Source organism: Leopardus geoffroyi, chromosome B4 (assembly GCF_018350155.1).
Source record: "Leopardus geoffroyi isolate Oge1 chromosome B4, O.geoffroyi_Oge1_pat1.0, whole genome shotgun sequence".
NCBI classification, from domain to species: domain Eukaryota; kingdom Metazoa; phylum Chordata; class Mammalia; order Carnivora; family Felidae; genus Leopardus; species Leopardus geoffroyi.
In genome coordinates this window covers 41,794,170-41,811,420 of record NC_059341.1, presented here as the reverse complement: position 1 = coordinate 41,811,420, position 17,251 = coordinate 41,794,170, and the positions used below count along the sequence as shown (strand labels likewise).

The following is a 17,251-nucleotide window of genomic DNA, read 5'->3' as shown; positions in this document are numbered from 1 at the left end:
AAGGGAAGGGCAAAGAGAGAGGGGAGATAGAGAATCCCAAGCAGGCTCTGCACTGTTAGCATGGAGCCCGACACAGGGCTCAATCCCACAAACTGTGAGATCATGACCTGAGCTGAAATCAAGAGCAGGATGCTTAACCAACTGAGCCACCCAGGTGCCCCAAGGGTCCGTGATCACTTGAAATAACAAGAAGAATCCTTGACCAGCAAAGATAGGAATCAGCCTTGTGGGAAGAGCTGGAAAAAGAAACAGGGGGAAGTAGCTTAACCCCAAGTTCAATTAACTTGAGGGGATTTGGAATTTGTGGCCCACAGCACCCCTTCCCTGGGGGTGATATAAGGAAGACAAATGCTCTGACCGTGATATCTGGGGGCACCATCTCCACTGCACCCCTATTACTTGGGAGCAATACAGCTTCCCAAGTTCAATAGGAAGTTAGTTGCCTTCTCAAGTCAGAGGCTCCCCAGAAAGATGGGGTGATGTGAGGCTCAGAGGAGAGGAAGCTGTCAGAGCTAAAGCTTGGATGGGGGAGGAGGATCAAAGGCCTGGAGGAAGGGAGGAAAGCAGTGGGGGTGAGGGACAAATGAAGGAAGAAGTAACGAGAAGGAGAACACATGACCAGGGACCTGAGTGGTGTGCATGGGCCCAGAGTAGACGTTCCTTCTGAAATGGGGGTGAGAGGGATTGCCTCCCAAGCTCCCCCTTGGACTGAAGGTGGCAGAGGGATGCTCCAGGAGAGAGGGTAGCCCAGAGGGATGGCGCTCGAAAAGGAGCCTGGTCATGTGGGATGACCCAGGGAGAGCCTGGAAGGAGCTGCTTGTTGCTATCACAGGATTACAAAATATCACAGAGGTATACCATTTTTGGTATGTTTTGTACCTTTAGATTTTTCTCACTCTCTTATTAGATGCCTGTGTTACAGCCCTGTGTGTTTTGTTGCCTGTGTGGGGTAAGGGAAGTATCCTGCAAAAGAAGGGGAAGCAGAAAGTCAGGTCCCCAAGACTGGTAGCAGAAAAGTACTTGGCAAGGTGATAGTGGGGCTGGAAGAAGGGGAATTTGAGGGTTAATGTGGAAGGGGAAGAGAAGAAGCCAGCTAAGGGACCTTCTACCCACAGAGTCAAGTTTCAAGCGCACGGGTAGGCAGCGTGTTAGCCATCAGGGACGGTGAGCCAAGTAGCCACAGTCCCTGCCTTAATGGAGCTAGTAGCTGGCCCAGTGCATGGCTTGGGAGTGTCCCTAAGGGTTTCTGGAGAGCCTCTTGAAAGCAGAGTGGACCAAGAGCATTGGAGTGGGTGAGGAACCATTCTCGGCATATGGCAGCCTTTGCGGCTGGCAGAATGGAGGGGGAAAGGGTAAGTCCAACTATTTGACAAAACCATCATGTTAGTTATAACTCTGAGCCCCAGAGGTGTGCGGGCGTGCCTAGACGGGGCACACACACACACAGGTGTGCCCTCCACGGGGCTGGAGTCCACGCCCAGCATGGGACCCTGTGCCGGTGCTGCAGATTCACCCCACATCTGCCTGCCCGCCCCCCTCGACCCCTCCGCTTTGGGATCACAGCAGGGCTACTCTGAGCTGGTTTTGAGGGCGGCAGGGCTCTCCACTGGGCGGCCCTCCCTGGTCAGAGGGAGTTGTGTCCTCCGCATACTGGCCGTCCACATACCTGCCTCCTTTGAGGACAGGAACATTGGCCTCCACAAGGGCTTCCCGCCCCCTACCAAGCCATGGGTGAGTGTCCCTCCTGGAGGCGCAGGGAGGACGGGCTCTGCCCCCAGCCATGGCCTCTGGCGTCTGTCGAAAGAAGCGTGAGTCTGGGCCTGACCCCAGACCTGCCCCAGCATGACCCCACTGGACAAGCAGCTCCCGGGGGTTGTGGGCAGAATTCAAAAGACAACCTCAGCAAGTGCCCCCACCCATCCTGGATGAGGAGAGAGGAGGAAGGAGTAGCTCCAGTTCATGGGTCACAAACTTTCATTTCTACAAGACGCAGTCTGGTAACATAAATGAGTGGAAAAATCAGGGAGGGAGACATATGGCCATTAAAGGTGATGGCCTTAACTCACAGGGAGCCACCCTACCGTGTGATACATGCATGAGGCAAAAATTAGTTTTAAGTAGTACACGAGAGTCCAGAGTCAGCGCCTTCCCCAGCCCCCGATGTCTTCTGAGGGCAAATGTGGTTTTGGAGAGGTCTTTCCTCTAAATCATGGTGGGCAAACTATTCCTGAATCAGACAGCAGGTGGCGCGCAACTCAGAGAATTGAAAAAAGAACTGCGGCGAATTACTTAACTCATTTCCAGTAACTTCTCCCTCCTCCCCCACAAGGCCTTCCCCAGCCCCACCTCCTGTCCCCCGGCGTGGGCCAAGCCTCCCAGATGTCCAGTTCCAGATGCCTGGTCTCGGAGTGGGGAAATTACCTCTGGAGAAGCCCCCACTCCACAAGCTGCCGAGGCAAGATGTGAGTGTGCCCTTGAAGAGGCCTGGAAGAAAGGGAAGTGGCCCTGGAGCGGGGGAGGGGGAGGCAGACCCAAGGACACACACACACACACACACACACACACACAGCCAATTAATGCCCAGGGAGCTGGAATTTGCCTGTAGCCTCTAGCAGCCTTCCCCAGCCTTCCTGTCGGAGCCAGGAAACTAACATATTGAAATTGAAATGTCCCTCCCTCCTACCACCATTGCTCCCTCAGATCCCCGGGGGGGGGGGGGGGGGGGGGGGGGGGGGGGGTTGAAATTTGCTGAAGCAGGGAGCAGCCCCCTACTTTGATTGAGACTCGGCAGGGAGATGAGCAATGGTGGAAAACTCACAGTCCAAGCTCAGGCTAGCTAGGAGGCTCAGGGTGAGGAGGGACGATGAGGGAGTGGCCAGCAGGTGCCGAGGCCCCAAGGACTGAGGCCACAGCTCTGTGGCCACATGTTGCTCTCACCCACGCACAGGTGGTGGCTACTCCTCTGGGGAGTCCTCCAGGCTTGCCCCACACAGGGCTCCGTGCTCTTGGCCCAGCAGCTACCCCAGCAGCTGACATCCCCCGGGTATCCAGAGCCATATGTCAAAGGCCAAGAGAGCAGCAGTGACATCGAGGCTCCAGAGGGCTTCGCCGTGAGACTTGTCTTCCAGGACTTTGACCTGGAGCCGTCCCAGGACTGCGGGCAGGACTCTGTCACAGTGAGCTGTGGTGGGGGTCCTGGAGGGACTCTGGGGAGGAAGGTTCCTGGCCTGGAGCCCAGAGGCAGGGGGGTGTGGCTGTGCCCTCAATGGCAAAAGATGGCTGAAGAGTCCAAGTCAGGGGCTCAGGCAGCTTACCTGGGAGGCCAGGATCTGCCCCAGGGCACAGCCTTCAACCAGCGGCCCTGTCCCTGCCCGCGTTACCGTGTGGGCCCCACAGAGCAAAAGAGCAAAAAAGACTTCCCTGCCTTTGGAAGTCGTACAGAGGGACACACAAGTACTGTCAAACCCTGGAGTAAAAGAGCAGGGACTCACATATCAGTCGTTAAAGATCCATCGAGTATTGGTGGAGTGCAGGCTCTGTCAGATCAGGAGGCTGGGCGTAAATAATCACAGAAGATGAGGTGACTATACAAGTTGCAGAATAAGAACACTCTAGAAACGGCCTCTTATCTTGTCTCTTGGGTTAAATTTTATTCCTATCGAAATAATACCGTGCACATAGTTCATTTTAAAAATGAGTATAGTCCAAGGCTTATCAGGAAAACAGCGTCTCCAGCCTTCTTCCCAGCCCCACTGCCCCTCCCAGGGAAGCACCTACAGTTCATGTAGCTGCTCCGTCTGGCATTTACGCCCATATGTATAAGTAGCATGCTTATTGTTACTTTTTTGCATCTGATCACTTAATATCTAACTATAGAAGATGAGGACTCTATTTACCTCTCTTAGACCTTCCACATGTCCCCACCCCCGTCATCCCTGTCAATCACCATTAGCATTTCTAGTTAACTCTGTACTCATTATTTGCATTCTCTCGACTTTAAAACATTCACTTCAGGGGTGCCTGGGTGGCTCAGTCGGTTAAGCATCCGACTTCAGCTCAGGTCATGATCTCATAGTTCACGAGTTTGAGCCCCACGTAGGGCTCTGTGCTGACATCTCGGAGCCTGGAGCCTGCTTCAGATTCTGTGTCTCCCTCTCTCTCTGCCCCTCCCCTGCTCCCGCTCTAACTCTCTCTCTCTCTCTCTCTCAAAAATAAAGAAAACATTAAAACAATTAAAATATTCACTTCTGAGCATATGGTGTACCATAATTCTGTGTCCTTGTTTCTCCAACTTTTGGGTCTCCCAGGAGTCGGTAACCACATGGAATTTTAGGGGTTTTCTGTTTGTTTTTGATTTGATTTTTAGTTCTGTCTGTAACTAATCTCCCCAGACTTTCATCCAGGACAGTAAATATCCTCTCTATATAATCGACACAATCAACCGAACACATCTCAATCTCTAGTCCTCCTTTGTACTGGTGACATCCCCCTGAAGAGCTCTTGGTGATTTCTCTCTTCAGTCTGAGCCCCCTGCTCTCTAGAGCCTCAGGCATTCTGGGAGTTCCCTACCCTTCCTTCTGGGCATTTCCTTTACGTGTCCTGTGTTGGAACTGAATCCCGTATCATTCTCTTCTTGGTATAGTACCCCATTTGGAGGGAGAACATTCTGCTCCAGAAAGAGCAAGAGAAAATAACTTGTAAAGGATCGTACATACCCTGAATGTCCCAGCTCTACCCTCACCATTGATGGACAATTGATTTGGATTGCTTGCTGGGTTGGAAGTCATTTCCCCTCAGAATTTGGATGATACTGTCTACTTGCTCTAGTGTTGTTAGGCTGGTACAATTATGATTCCTGGTCCTTAGTTCTTTCTCTCCAGAACTTTTGGAACATTTTCCTTATTGCCAATTTTCTAAATTTTCATTCTGATGAGCCTTGATATGAGTCTTTTTCTACTGATTGTACAGGGTTTTTTTTTAACCTAGAGACTTTTTATTATTTTTATTTGTGTTTGTTCACTTTATTTAGTTAGTTAGTTTCAGGGGTGGCGGGAAAGGGCAGAGGGACAGAGAGAACCTTAAGCAGGCTTCATGCCCAGCATGGAACCCAACACAGAGCCCAATGCAGGACTTGATCTCACAACCGTGAGTTCATGACCTGAGCCAAAATCAGGAGTCAGTCACTTAACCGACTGAGCCACCCAGACACCCCTAATGTAGGAACTTTTTTTTCCTTTTTAAATGTTTATTTATTTTTGAGAGAGAGAGACAGAGAGTATGAACGGGGGAGGGGCAGAGAAAAGGGAGACACAGAATCCAAAGCAGGCTCCAGTCTCTGAGCTGTCAGCGCAGAGCCCGACGCGGGGCTCGAACTCACAAACCATGAGATCATGACCTGAGCTGAAGTCGGATGCTTAACTGTCTGAGCTACCCAGGCGCCCTCTAACGTAGAGACTTTTTAAATCTAATCCTTCAATTCTGGGAATGTTCTTGTTTTTGTTTTTTTGTTTTTTTGTTTTTTTACGGAAGTATAGTTGTCATACAATGTTATCTTAGTTTCAATTGTACAAAATATTGAATACACAATTCTATACATTGCTCGCTGCTTACCCCAATAAGTGTAGTCACCATCTGTCACCATACAATGTTATTATAATATTATTGATTATTGATTACATTCCTTATGCTGTACTTTTCTTTTTCATCACTTAATCATTTTTTAAAGTTTTTACTTAAATTCCAGTTAGTCAACATGCAGTGTAATATTAGTTTTAGGTGTACAATATAGTGATTCAACACTCAACATACAACACCCTGTGCTCATCATAACAAGTGCCCTCCTTAACCCCCATCACCTATCTCCCCACCCACCAGTCATGTATTATTTGTTAAATAAGCTCCAGATGTCTGCTTTCTGTATTTTCTCTTTCTGGAACTCCTGTGATTGAGTTGTTGTAGATTCTGGACTGATTCTCTCGTTTTGTTAATCCATTCTGTTCTGTTTTCCGTCTCCTTTTCTTTTCGTTCCACTTTCTGGGAGATTTCCTCATTTTAAATAACATTAATTAATTTTTTTTCTGCTAACATATTTTTTTCACGTCTAAAAGCTCATTCTTCAAAACGTGCCTTTTTACAGAATACTGTTCTTGTCTCATTGAGGCAATATCTACTCCTTTCCCTCTACAGGGATTATTTTTAAATGTTTCTTCTGTTCCTTGTATTATCTCTGCTTCACCCAAGTTCCCTTTTATTGTTCATTTGTTTTGGTCTCTGTTTTTTGTGTTAGAAACCATCCTATAGGGGCGCCTGGGTGGCTCAGTCGGTTAAGCGTCCGACTTCGGCTCAGGTCACGATCTCGCGGTCCGTGAGTTCGAGCCCCGCGTCGGGCTCTGGGCTGACAGCTCAGGGCCTGGAGCCTGTTTCAGATTCTGTGTCTCCCTCTCTCTGACCCTCCCCTGTTCATGCTGTGTCTCCCTCTGTCTCAAATAAATAAAGGTTAAAAAACAAAAGTAAAAAAAAAAAAAAAGAAAAAGAAACCATCCTATAATGTCTGATAATCCTTGGCTGTCCATTCATATTTAAGGGTGAAATACTTGGCTGGCACTGAATTCTCTGTGTGGGCAGCTAAAATTTGTGCAGTGACAGGTTCGGAAATAGAGTTATCAACACGGTGACCTATTTGTGCTATTGGGCACCTCCCAGATATTAGCTCGCAGAAGTATTTTCCTTGGGGACAGCCGACCTCAGATCAGAATCCTCTGGCCTCCTGCTCAGGGTTGCTGACATTCTGGCAAACAAGCAGAGAAGGGAATCTCATTGTTTGACACGTGGACTTCCACCTAATCCCTCTGCTCTCAGTCGTGGTTCTCACCTCCTCCGTCAAGTGTGCTGGCGGACCCCAAGTCCAGGCTGTCTGGCTCACGCTCAGGTCATCTGCCAGGATGAGCCAGAGGAGTTGCCCGGATGCCCAGGGTGGGCAAAGGGATCCAGAGTTCTGAGGTCTCCCCGCGTAGGCTTTCCATCAGCCCTTCCTTCGTCCTCATCCTCAGGGGCTCCTGGTTACCCCAGTTTCTGGAACCTCCCTGGGTTGTGTGATGAGAATCTGCCCGCTCTGTGTTGGTTTCTATCCTTGCAGACTCATTGCCGTGGTCCATCTCCATTCTATCTTCCAAAGTGTGGACAGCTCTCATCCGCTGTCACGTCGTCCTCTCTCTTTTTTGTCCTTGCTCACGTAATACCATTTTATCCCTTTGCTGTCACATTGGTGGGATTTGAGGTGGGAGAGGAGATAAATGCGTGTGTGTCGTGCTTCACATTTAACTGGCAGTCGGGACTATACTTCCTTCAATTCAGCCTTTGTCCGTTGAGCACCTACCGTGAGCCCCGTTCTTCTCAGTCACGGACAGTTGTGATCTTGGCCTGACTCTTCCCTTGTCAATGAGGGACTTTAAGCTCAGGAATAGGACTCTTCCCTCCTCTCTGCGTCCGGAGCAAAGCACACAGACACCTCAAATGCAGAATTCAACACCCTGTAGTTCAGTTCTGTTTTTACTTGTCGGTGTACTCAGTGAGCCCGTGGGCTCCTCGGTAGCAGAACTGTGTGTTTGTATCTATACGCCACCAACGCCTAGCATGGTGTTCTATTGCCTAGCACATAGAACATAGCCGATAACTCTTTATTAAAGGAATAAATGAGGGGCGCCTGGGTGGCTCAGTTGGTTGAGCGTCCAACTCTTGATTTCAGCTCAGGTCATGATCTCACGGTTCATGAGATCGAGTCCCGCATCGGGCTCCATGCTGTCAGCGTGGAGCCTGCTTGGGATTCTCTCTCTCTTCCTCTCTCTGTCCCTCCCCAGCTCGTGTTCTCTCTCTCAGAGTAAATAAATAAACTTAAAAAAATAAATAAAGGACTAAACGAAAGAATGAGCGGGACCCAAGCCTCTGTAGAACACACAACAAAATGAATTTTGAACGAGCAGGTGGCTCCAGCGTGCAGATGCTGGACAGCTATCATAGGGCGTGATGTTGTCCTGGCTAGAAGAGGCCTTACAGGCCATTTTATGGGAGGTCTCGCTTGATAGGAGGAAACTGAGAGCTGGGGTAGTTAAGAAACCCCCGCCCCCCGCCATGTCACAGGGGGAGTCGGGGCAAAGTCTGGAATTTAACACAAGTCTGATGACTCGCAGTCGGGTGTTCATTCTACGTTGCTAGTTAGACTCTTAAGTGACTTTAGGTAGCCGACAGCTCGTAAGGTAGGGGAAGAAGAAAACTGGAGCATTTAACAACCACGTGTATCAGTAAAAGACCGTTTTCTAGGGTAAAATGCTTCTTCCCCAAGAGGTAGGTCTCTGAAATAGGGAGATTCGTTTTGTTGATGTTGTAAGGAAGCAAAAGCATTGGGACAAAACTTTGCTTTGTGCCAACTTCCACCCAGCTGCTGTGACCACGAAGAGACGGGCTGGATGGAGTCTGAAGGGAAATCGAGATTCGGAGAGAATGAGGAAGCAGAGAGCTAGCAAGAACCCAGAGTATGTGTGTCAACAGGAAGGTTCAGAAATCAAATGAGCTGACCGGTGAGCGGTGCACCCAGAACAGAGATTAGGCACGAAGCACGGGCCGGGGGGACTCCTTCCAAGGTGCCCTTCCTTGGATTGGGGAACCCACAGGAAGGGATTTGAGCCGGGGGGGAGGCAGCCAGAAGGGACAGAAGCAGAGACAGCCTGCTCAAAGAACATATTAAGCAACAATAGCCAACATACACACACCGTGTCCATAGATTTCACACCGTGTCAGTGGCCACAGTTAAGTTTATGGAGTATAGGCGGAGGAACATTCCAAAAGAAGAACAGGAAAGCGAGGAACCCAAGGGGCTCAGTCTTTGCAAAGGGTCTTTGCCTCACAGACGTTGGTCCTAGGAAGTTACTCGAACTGGAAGGTGATGGGAGTGGAGGAGGCTGGATGGGAAGGACTTACGTCTGTATATTTGTTGATTCAAGGCTCTGGCGCTCTATGTACCATTTGGAGCGTCAGAGAGTCAGTGGTGAGCAAAATAGATGTAATTCCTGCCTTCTTAGAATTGAGAATCCAGTGGACTGTTTGAAGAAACCCTGGGGTTCCCAAGGAGCTTCTTGAAAGGAGGTAACTATGGTGGGCTTTGAGGTAATTATGGTAGGCAAAAGAAATGTGCGAGGTATCTGGTCATGGATGAAAGAAACCTGGGCGTCAGTGATGCAACAGAAAGCTACTTGAGGAAATCTCCCCGAGGGACAGTTTCTGGGCCCCAGAGGTGGGCAGACCTTCTAGAATCTACGCCCAGGACGTGACCCTGTGGTGCAGATTCACCCCACACCTGCCTGCCCACCCTCCCCTTCCAGATCACAGCCAGTGGGATGGATCTGAACCGGTTCTGTGGGCAGCAGGGCTCCCCGCTGGGCAGCCCCCCTGGTCAGAGGGAGTTTGTGTCCCCAGGGAATCGATTGCGGCTGACTTTCCGAGCACCCGCCTCCTCTCAGGACAGGACTACTGGCCTCCACAGGGGCTTCCTGGCCCTCTACCAAGCTGTGGGTGAGTGTCTGTCCTGGGGGTGCAGCCTCTGCCCACAGCCATGGCCCCTAGTATCCTGAAGTGACATGTGGAAGCTTGAGTGACTACTGAGGCAGGGACCAGTGATCCCTCCCGGCCTCACCTGTGCCCCAATTCAAAGAGCAGCCACTGCTCGGTTCCAGCACTCCTTTCCATGCAGACTTCTAGGACAAATACGTACAGATCATCTCATCCTTCAAATGAAGCCAAAAATTCCAGATTTTTAAAAAATGTTTATTTATTATGGAGAGACAGAGAGAGACAGAGCACGAGCAGGGGAGGGGCAGAGAGAGGAGAAGACACAGAATCTGAAGCAGGCTCCAGGCTCCGAGCTGTCAGCACAGAGCCTGACGTGGGGCTCAAACTCACAAATTGTGAGGTCGTGACCTGAGCCAAAGTCGGACGCTTAACCGACTGAGTCACCCAGCCACCCCCAAAATTCCAGATTTTTAAGTGAAATTCTAGATTTTCAAATGGTAACTCGGATTTTTTTGGAAAGATACTGCTAGCACATGGTAATTTTTTTAAATAACATAATATGGTGAATAAAAATAATGTAATACGGTAATAATATAAGAAGTAAGTCTTCCTCTGATCTCTGGCCCTTAGTCCCTGGCTACCCTGTCCAGAAACAACCCTGTTGTCCACTTCCTGGTATCTTTCCAAAGACATCTATGCCATTCAATTATACATATTCTTACAGGGAAGGAAAGGATTGCCTGATGATGAAACGTCTTTTTTTTTTTTTTAATTTTTTTAACGTTTATTTATTTTTGAGACAGAGAGAGACAGAGCATGAACGGGGGAGGGGCAGAGAGAGAGGGAGACACAGAATCGGAAGCAGGCTCCAGGCTCTGAGCCATCAGCCCAGAGCCCGACGCGGGGCTCAAACTCACGGACCGCGAGATCGTGACCTGAGCTGAAGTCAGACGCTTAACCGACTGAGCCACCCAGGCGCCCCTGATGAAACGTCTTAAATGTAGTATTTTTCACACAATAATGTGTCTTAAAGATCATCCCATGTACATGTGGCTAGCATTGCCTAATTCTTTTGAATGACCACACAATATTCCTTTGATGCATGCAATTGATTTAACCAGCCCTCCACTGATACTTTGCTGCCACAAACATTGCTGCTAAGGGTATCCTTCCTTGTTTATACACCTTGAGCACGTGTATGAAGGTGAATTCTTAGAAGTGTACGTGTTAGGTGAAAAAAAACGCTTGCAATTTAAATCTTGGTATTGCTAAATTTCCCTCCAAAGAAGTCTTGCTCATATATACTGACTAGCCATGTCTGAAACTACCTGTTTCCCTATACCCTATTTATCATGGTTATTTTCAAAATTTATCATTTTTTATGTTCATTTCTTTTTGAGAGAGACACATAGACCATGATCAGGGGAGCGGGAGGGGCAGACAGGAGGAGACACAGAATCCGAAGCAGGCTCCAGGCTCTGAGCTGTCAGCACAGAGTCCGACGCAGGGCTCGAACTCACGAACCACAAGATCATGACCTGAGCCGAAGTCGGACGCTCAACCGATGGAGCCACCCAGGCGCCCCATTTCAGTTATTCTAAACAAAAGATTGTGCAAGTCAAACTAAAATATGGCCGTGGGCCAGAATCGGTCCCGGGGTTGCCAGCTCTAGGTCCTTATGACCACTGTTTTCCTACAGGGGTGAACCACAGTCGGCCCAGTGGGGGCTCTGAGGCCATCAGCATAGCTGAAGACAACTCCTCCAAGATCCAGAACCACTGCCAGGAGCCCTACTATCAGGCAGTGCCGGCAGGTAAGCCCCCACCTGCTGGGGAACTGGTTCCTACTTGCCTCACTCCCACCAAGAGGCCTGAGGCCTTCTGGGCGCCCGCCACCCCCACCTCCCAAGTCTGAGCCTGTTTCTTTGCCTCCTGTCTTTTCACTCCTCAGGGGCACTCCCCTGCACAACCCAGGGCCTCTGGAAGGAGACACAGGATAGGGCGGAGCTTCCTCGCTGTGAACCTGGTGAGTAGTGACCTACCAGCGCCCCCCCCCCCCCCCGTGGTGGCCACTTCCCAAAGAAGTCTCAGCTGCACATGGGGCCTGTGGGCGCAGGACACGGGGGTTTAAGCCTTGGGGTAGAAAGGGAGAGATAAAGGCAGAAGTGCAGGGGGAAAGGGGAAGCAGGAGGGCCCAGAGAAGGAAAGGCAAGGATCTTGTCTCTTTTTCTTCAGGATCAAGAGATAACTGAGAAAGGAGGGGCGGCCATGTGGCTCAGTCGGTTGGGCGTTCGACTTCGGCTCAGGTCCTGATCTCACGGCTCGCGGGTTCGAGCCCCATGTGAGGCTCTGTGCTGACAGCGCAGAGCCTGGAGCCTGCTTCGGATTCTGTGTCTCCCTCTCTCTCTGCCCCTCCCCGGCTCACGCTCTGACTCTCTCTCTCTCTCTCAAAAACAAAGAAAACATTAAACAAAATTAACGACAACAACAAAAGAGATAACTGAGGAAAAGCAGGAAGGAAGTTCATCAAATGGGACAGTACAGGAGAAGAGGGGTCCGCAGAGTGGAAATAAGGGAAACCCGTCTCTTGGGATGGTCTGCTTGAAGCATACATAGACAGGCTCTCTGTCCCCAAAATATCTCCCTACCTAGATGTCACAGTGCCAGAAAGTCCACCATTTTTTCTTAAAGACTCTTTATTAAGATACAATTTATGTAACATAAGATTCACCACCTTTACCGTTTAAAAATTTCCAATGCAATCATTTTTAATATGCTTGCAAGCTCGTCCCACCATTCCCACTAGTTCCAGAACATTTCCATCACCCCAAAAGGAAACCCCATACCTCCATCTACCCTTCCCCATCCCGTGACAACCACTAATCTACTCTCTGTCTCCATGGATTTGCCTGTTCTGAATGTTTTCTATAATGGGAATCCTACAGTATGTGGCCTTTTGCGTCTGGCTTCTTTTACTTAGCGTCACGTTTTCAAGGCTCAGCCATGTGGGAACAGGTATCGGGATTCCATTCCCTTTGGTGGCTGAATGGGAGTCCGTTGTCGTGGGGATGCCCTGCCTTTTGCTCACCCAAGCATCACATGAAAGACATTTGGGCTGTTTCCACATTTTGCCCTTTATGGATCGTGCTGCTATGAGCCTTCGTGGGCACATTTCTGTGTAAACATATGTTTTCTGTTCCCTTGGGTCTATCCCTGTGAGTGGAATTGCTAGGTCCCATCATACTTGTATGTTTAACTTTTTGAGGACTTGCCAGACCGTGTTCTGCTGTGGCTGCCTCATTTTACACGCCCACCAGCAAATACAAGGGTTCAAGTTCACCGTTTTTGAAACCCACTTTTTTGAGTCCAAAGCATTGCCTTTCTAACCCAGTCTGAACAAACTTCTCAGGTCTCACTCCTGACCCTCAGAAGGTTCTCGGACCAGCCTGAGCACTGTTTTGGGGGGTGGGTGGGAGGGCCGGTAATAGTGGAAGATGTTAAAAATGAAGGAAGGTCGGGACGCCTGGCTGGTTCAGTCGGTTAAGGATCCGATTTTGGTTCAGGTCATGATCTCACAGTTTGTGAGTTGGAGTCCCACATCAGGCTCTGTGCTGTGACAGCTCAGAGCCTGGAGCCTGCATCGGACTCCGTGTGTCCCTCTCTCTTTCCCCTTCCCCCGCTTGCACTCTCTCAAAAACTAAATAAACATAAAAATTTTTTTAAAAATGAAAGAAGAGGGGCGCCTGGGTGGCGCAGTCGGTTAAGCGTCCGACTTCAGCCAGGTCACGATCTCGCGGTCCGTGGGTTCGAGCCCCTCGTCAGACTCTGGGCTGATGGCTCAGAGCCTGGAGCCTGTTTCCGATTCTGTGTCTCCCTCTCTCTCTGCCCCTCCCCCGTTCATGCTCTGTCTCTCTCTGTCCCAAAAATAAATAAACGTTGAAAAAAAAAATTTTTTTTAAATAAATAAATAAAAGATAAAAAAATAAAAATGAAAGAAGAATATGCTAACTAATTTGGATGTAAATTAAAAATATATATAATTATTATGTTGAAAATAAATAAATAAAAATTACCAAAAAAAAACTGAAGAAAAATTAAATAAAAAAATGAAGGAAGGGCACAGAAAACAAAGACAACAGACGCTGAGGACAACCTCGGCTTGCTGCATGATTGTGCTCAGGCTGGCCCCACCAAGAGTCTAGAGAAGTGGCTTTAAAATAGCTGAGGGACTTGTTGGGAAAAGCACTGGGTGTTGTATGGAAACCAATTTGACAATAAATTATATTTTTTAAATTTTTTTTAAAAAATAGCTGAGGAATGGGTGAAAGCGGTGAAGGGGATCAAGAGTACAGTTCACCCTGATGAGCACTGAGTAATGTGTAGAGTTGTTGGATCACTATATTGTACACGTGAAATTAATTACACTGGAATTAAAATTTTTAATCCCATTATTTTTTTTATTTTTATTTTTTTTAGCGTTTATTTATTTTTGAGACAGAGAGAGACAGAGCATGAACGGGGGAGGGGCAGAGAGAGAGAGGGAGACACAGAATCGGAAACAGGCTCCAGGCTCTGAGCTGTCAGCACAGAGCCCGACGCGGGGCTTGAACTCACGAACCGCGAGATCATGACCTGAGCCGAAGTCAGATGCTTCACCGACTGAGCCACCCAGGCGCCCCTTTAATCCCATTATTAAGGTAAAATAAATAAGTGATATTTTTTTGAGAGAGAGAGACCAGGGGAGAGGGGCAGAGGGAGAGAGAGAATCCTACACAGGTTCCACACTGAGCGTGGAGCCCGACACAGGGCTCAATCCCAAGACTCTGGGATCATGACCTGAGCCAAAATCAAGACTGGGATGCTCATCACCCCAAGAGTGATTTTTTTTTTTTTTAAGTATCTGTGGAGACAGGAGAGAGAGCACTTCACAGAAGCAGGTCTTTCACAAGTGTATCTTTTTTTTTTTTTTTAACGTTTATTTATTTTTTGAGAGACAGAGAGAGACAGAGCATGAGCAGGGGAGGGGCAGAGAGAGGGAGTCACGGAATCCGAAGCAGGTTCCAAGCTCTGAGCTGTCAGCACAGAGCCCAACGTGGGGCTCGAACTCACGAGCAGTGAGATCCTGACCTGAGCTGAAGTCTGACGGCTTAACCCACTGAGCCACCCAGGCGCCCCGTTCAACAAATGTATCCTGATGCAGCTGCTGATGTCACCCGTACCCCTCTTCTCTTCCAGTCTGTGGCCGGCCACTCACCCCCATCGCCCAGAACCAGGAGGCCCTCGGTTCCTCCAAAGCCAAGTTGGGCAACTTCCCCTGGCAAGCTTTCACCAGTATCTACGGCCGTGGAGGGGGGGCCCTGCTGGGCGACAGGTGGATCCTCACCGCCGCCCACACCATCTATCCCAAGGACAGCGTCTTTCCCTGGAAGAACCGGAGGGTGGATGTCTTCCTGGGCCACACAAGCCTAGACGAGATGCTGCGGCTGGGAAGTCACCCTGTGCGCCGTGTGGTCGTGCACCCCGACTACCGCCAGAACGAGTCCCACGACTTCAACGGGGACATTGCCCTCCTGGAGCTCCAACACAGCGTCCCCCTCGGGCCCAGCCTCCTCCCGGTCTGTCTGCCCGACAGTGAGACCCTCTACCGCAGCGGTGTGTTGGGCTATGTCAGTGGGTTCGGCGTGGAGAGGGGCTGGTTAACCACTGAGCTGAAGTACTCCAGGCTTCCCGTCGCCCCGAGGGCGGCCTGCCAGGCCTGGCTCCAAGAGAAGCAGAGGTCTGAGGTGTTTTCGGACAACATGTTCTGCGCTGGGGATGAGATGAGGCACCAGGGCGTCTGCCAGGGGGACAGTGGTGGCGTCTATGCGGTATGGGATGAGCGCGCCCATCACTGGGTGGCCACGGGCATCGTATCCTGGGGCGTCGGGTGCGGCAAGGGCTATGGCTTCTACACCAAAGTGCTCAACTACCTGGACTGGATCAAAGGAGTGATGGGGGGGAAGGACTGACCCTGGGGGCGCTTGAGCAGTGACCCTCAACTCTGGAGGCCCCCACCCCGAAAGGAGAGGGTTGGGAGCTCGGACTGGGCTCGGGGACGGGGATGGGGGCAGAAAATCTCTATTCGAGCTCCTGCTGCCCTATCCCTCATGCGACAGAACTCCTCCTCCTTCCCAAGGCCCCCTCCTCCTCATCCTCTCCCTTCCTTCCAGTTTGCGAGTTTGTGCTCCGACCAAGGAATCCCTGTATATCTCAGCCGGTTGCCTTTAAACTTCATCTTCTGGGCGCTTGGGTGGCTCAGTCTCTAAACTTCATCTTCCGGGCGCTTGGGTGGCTCAGTCTCTAAACTTCATCTTCTGGGTGCCTGGGTGGCTCAGTCATTAAGTATTGGATTTCAGCTCAGGTCATCATCTCACGGGACTTCATGAGCTCCAGTCCCATATGGGGTGAGCTCCAGCCCCATCTCTCTCTCTCTCTCTCTCTCTCTCTCTCCCCTCCTGGGATTCTCTCTCTTTCTCTCTGTCTGCCCCTCGCTCACTTGCGCCCTCTCTCTCCCTCTCAAAAAATAAAATAAAGCCTGGGGGGACTCAGTCGGTTAAGCGTCCGACTTCCGCTCAGGTCATGATCTCACAGTCCTGGAATTCGAGCCCCGCATCAGGCTCTGTGCTGACAGCTCGGAGCCTGGAGCCTGCTTCAGATTCTGTGTCTCCCTCTCTCTCTGCCCCTCCCCTGCTCTCTCGCGCTCTCTCTCTCTCTCTCAAAAATATATAAAAACATTAAAAATTTTTTTCAATAAATAAAGTAAATAGTAATAATAAACTTCATCTCCTGCTGACATGGCTTCTTCTGTACTCTCCTGGGAGTCTGTCACCTTCTCATCCCCCTGTTCACGTGGAGTATGAGGGATGTGGTCCTAAATGCTTTTATTTCTGAAACATTCCAAAGCCCCTTTCGTGGACCTTCCCGTGTTCAAAGTGTCGGCTTCACCCCTCCCCCTATCTCCTAGCTGCAGTTACCGAAGTGAATAGTTCGTTCTGTTTGACATCTGCCGCACACCAGGTGCTTCCCATGTTATTTCATGGACTCGTCACACCAGGTTTGCCATGGATGTGTTACGGGCCACATTTCACAGATGAGGAAACTGAAGCCCAGAGAGAGAAAGTGGCTTGCCCCAAACCCCCAGCGGATACCGGACAGCGAAGGCCGTCTGCTTTCTGGTACACCATGATACCTCCTGATTGTCCTCAAGACCTCCTGTACCTCCCCTACCCAGTCCCCACATCCTTACGGACGCCCCCTGGGAGTTCCTGCTTCGGTGGGATGCTCAGCCAACTGAGCCACCCAGGCACCCCAAGAGTGATTTTTTTTTTTAATGTCTCTGGAGACAGGAGAGAGAGGGCACTTCACAGAAGCAGGTCTTTAACAAATGCATCGTGATGCACCTCCTCACACTTTCCTGCCGGCCGCACCTCCTGCGGACACCAAGCTGAGCCCAGCCCGGGGCTGGATGTTTCTACAGACAGCCTCCAGCACCATGGGACACCCCGGTCCAGGCTCCACCTGAGAAGACCAACTCTTTAACTTGTAGTAAGGACTCGAGGTGATTTACAGCGCAAGACCCGAGTAAAGTACAGTTGTTCACATGGAAATAGGAAATTAATGCCAGAACACAGAAGAGAGACAATGTGCTAACA

At 50.0% G+C, this 17,251-nt stretch overlaps 1 protein-coding gene across 2 annotated transcripts; it reads left to right on the top strand.

The window, feature by feature from the left end:
• Nucleotides 1-2,304: 2,304 nt before the first annotated feature.
• On the top strand, nt 2,305-15,842 carry C1RL (complement C1r subcomponent like). 2 transcript variants are annotated; one of them, XM_045462588.1, is made up of 6 exons: nt 2,306-2,462; nt 2,948-3,176; nt 9,375-9,564; nt 11,261-11,374; nt 11,512-11,586; nt 14,796-15,842. In XM_045462588.1, exons 1-6 carry the CDS (start codon nt 2,380-2,382, stop codon nt 15,566-15,568), a joined length of 1,464 nt encoding a protein of 487 aa, XP_045318544.1. In that variant the 5' UTR covers nt 2,306-2,379; the 3' UTR covers nt 15,569-15,842. The 2 variants fall into 2 exon arrangements, with proteins under 2 accessions (XP_045318546.1, XP_045318544.1); XM_045462590.1 differs by lacking the exon at nt 9,375-9,564 and having other exon boundaries at nt 2,305-2,462; nt 2,948-3,186.
• The last annotated feature ends 1,409 nt before the right edge of the window (nt 15,843-17,251 follow it).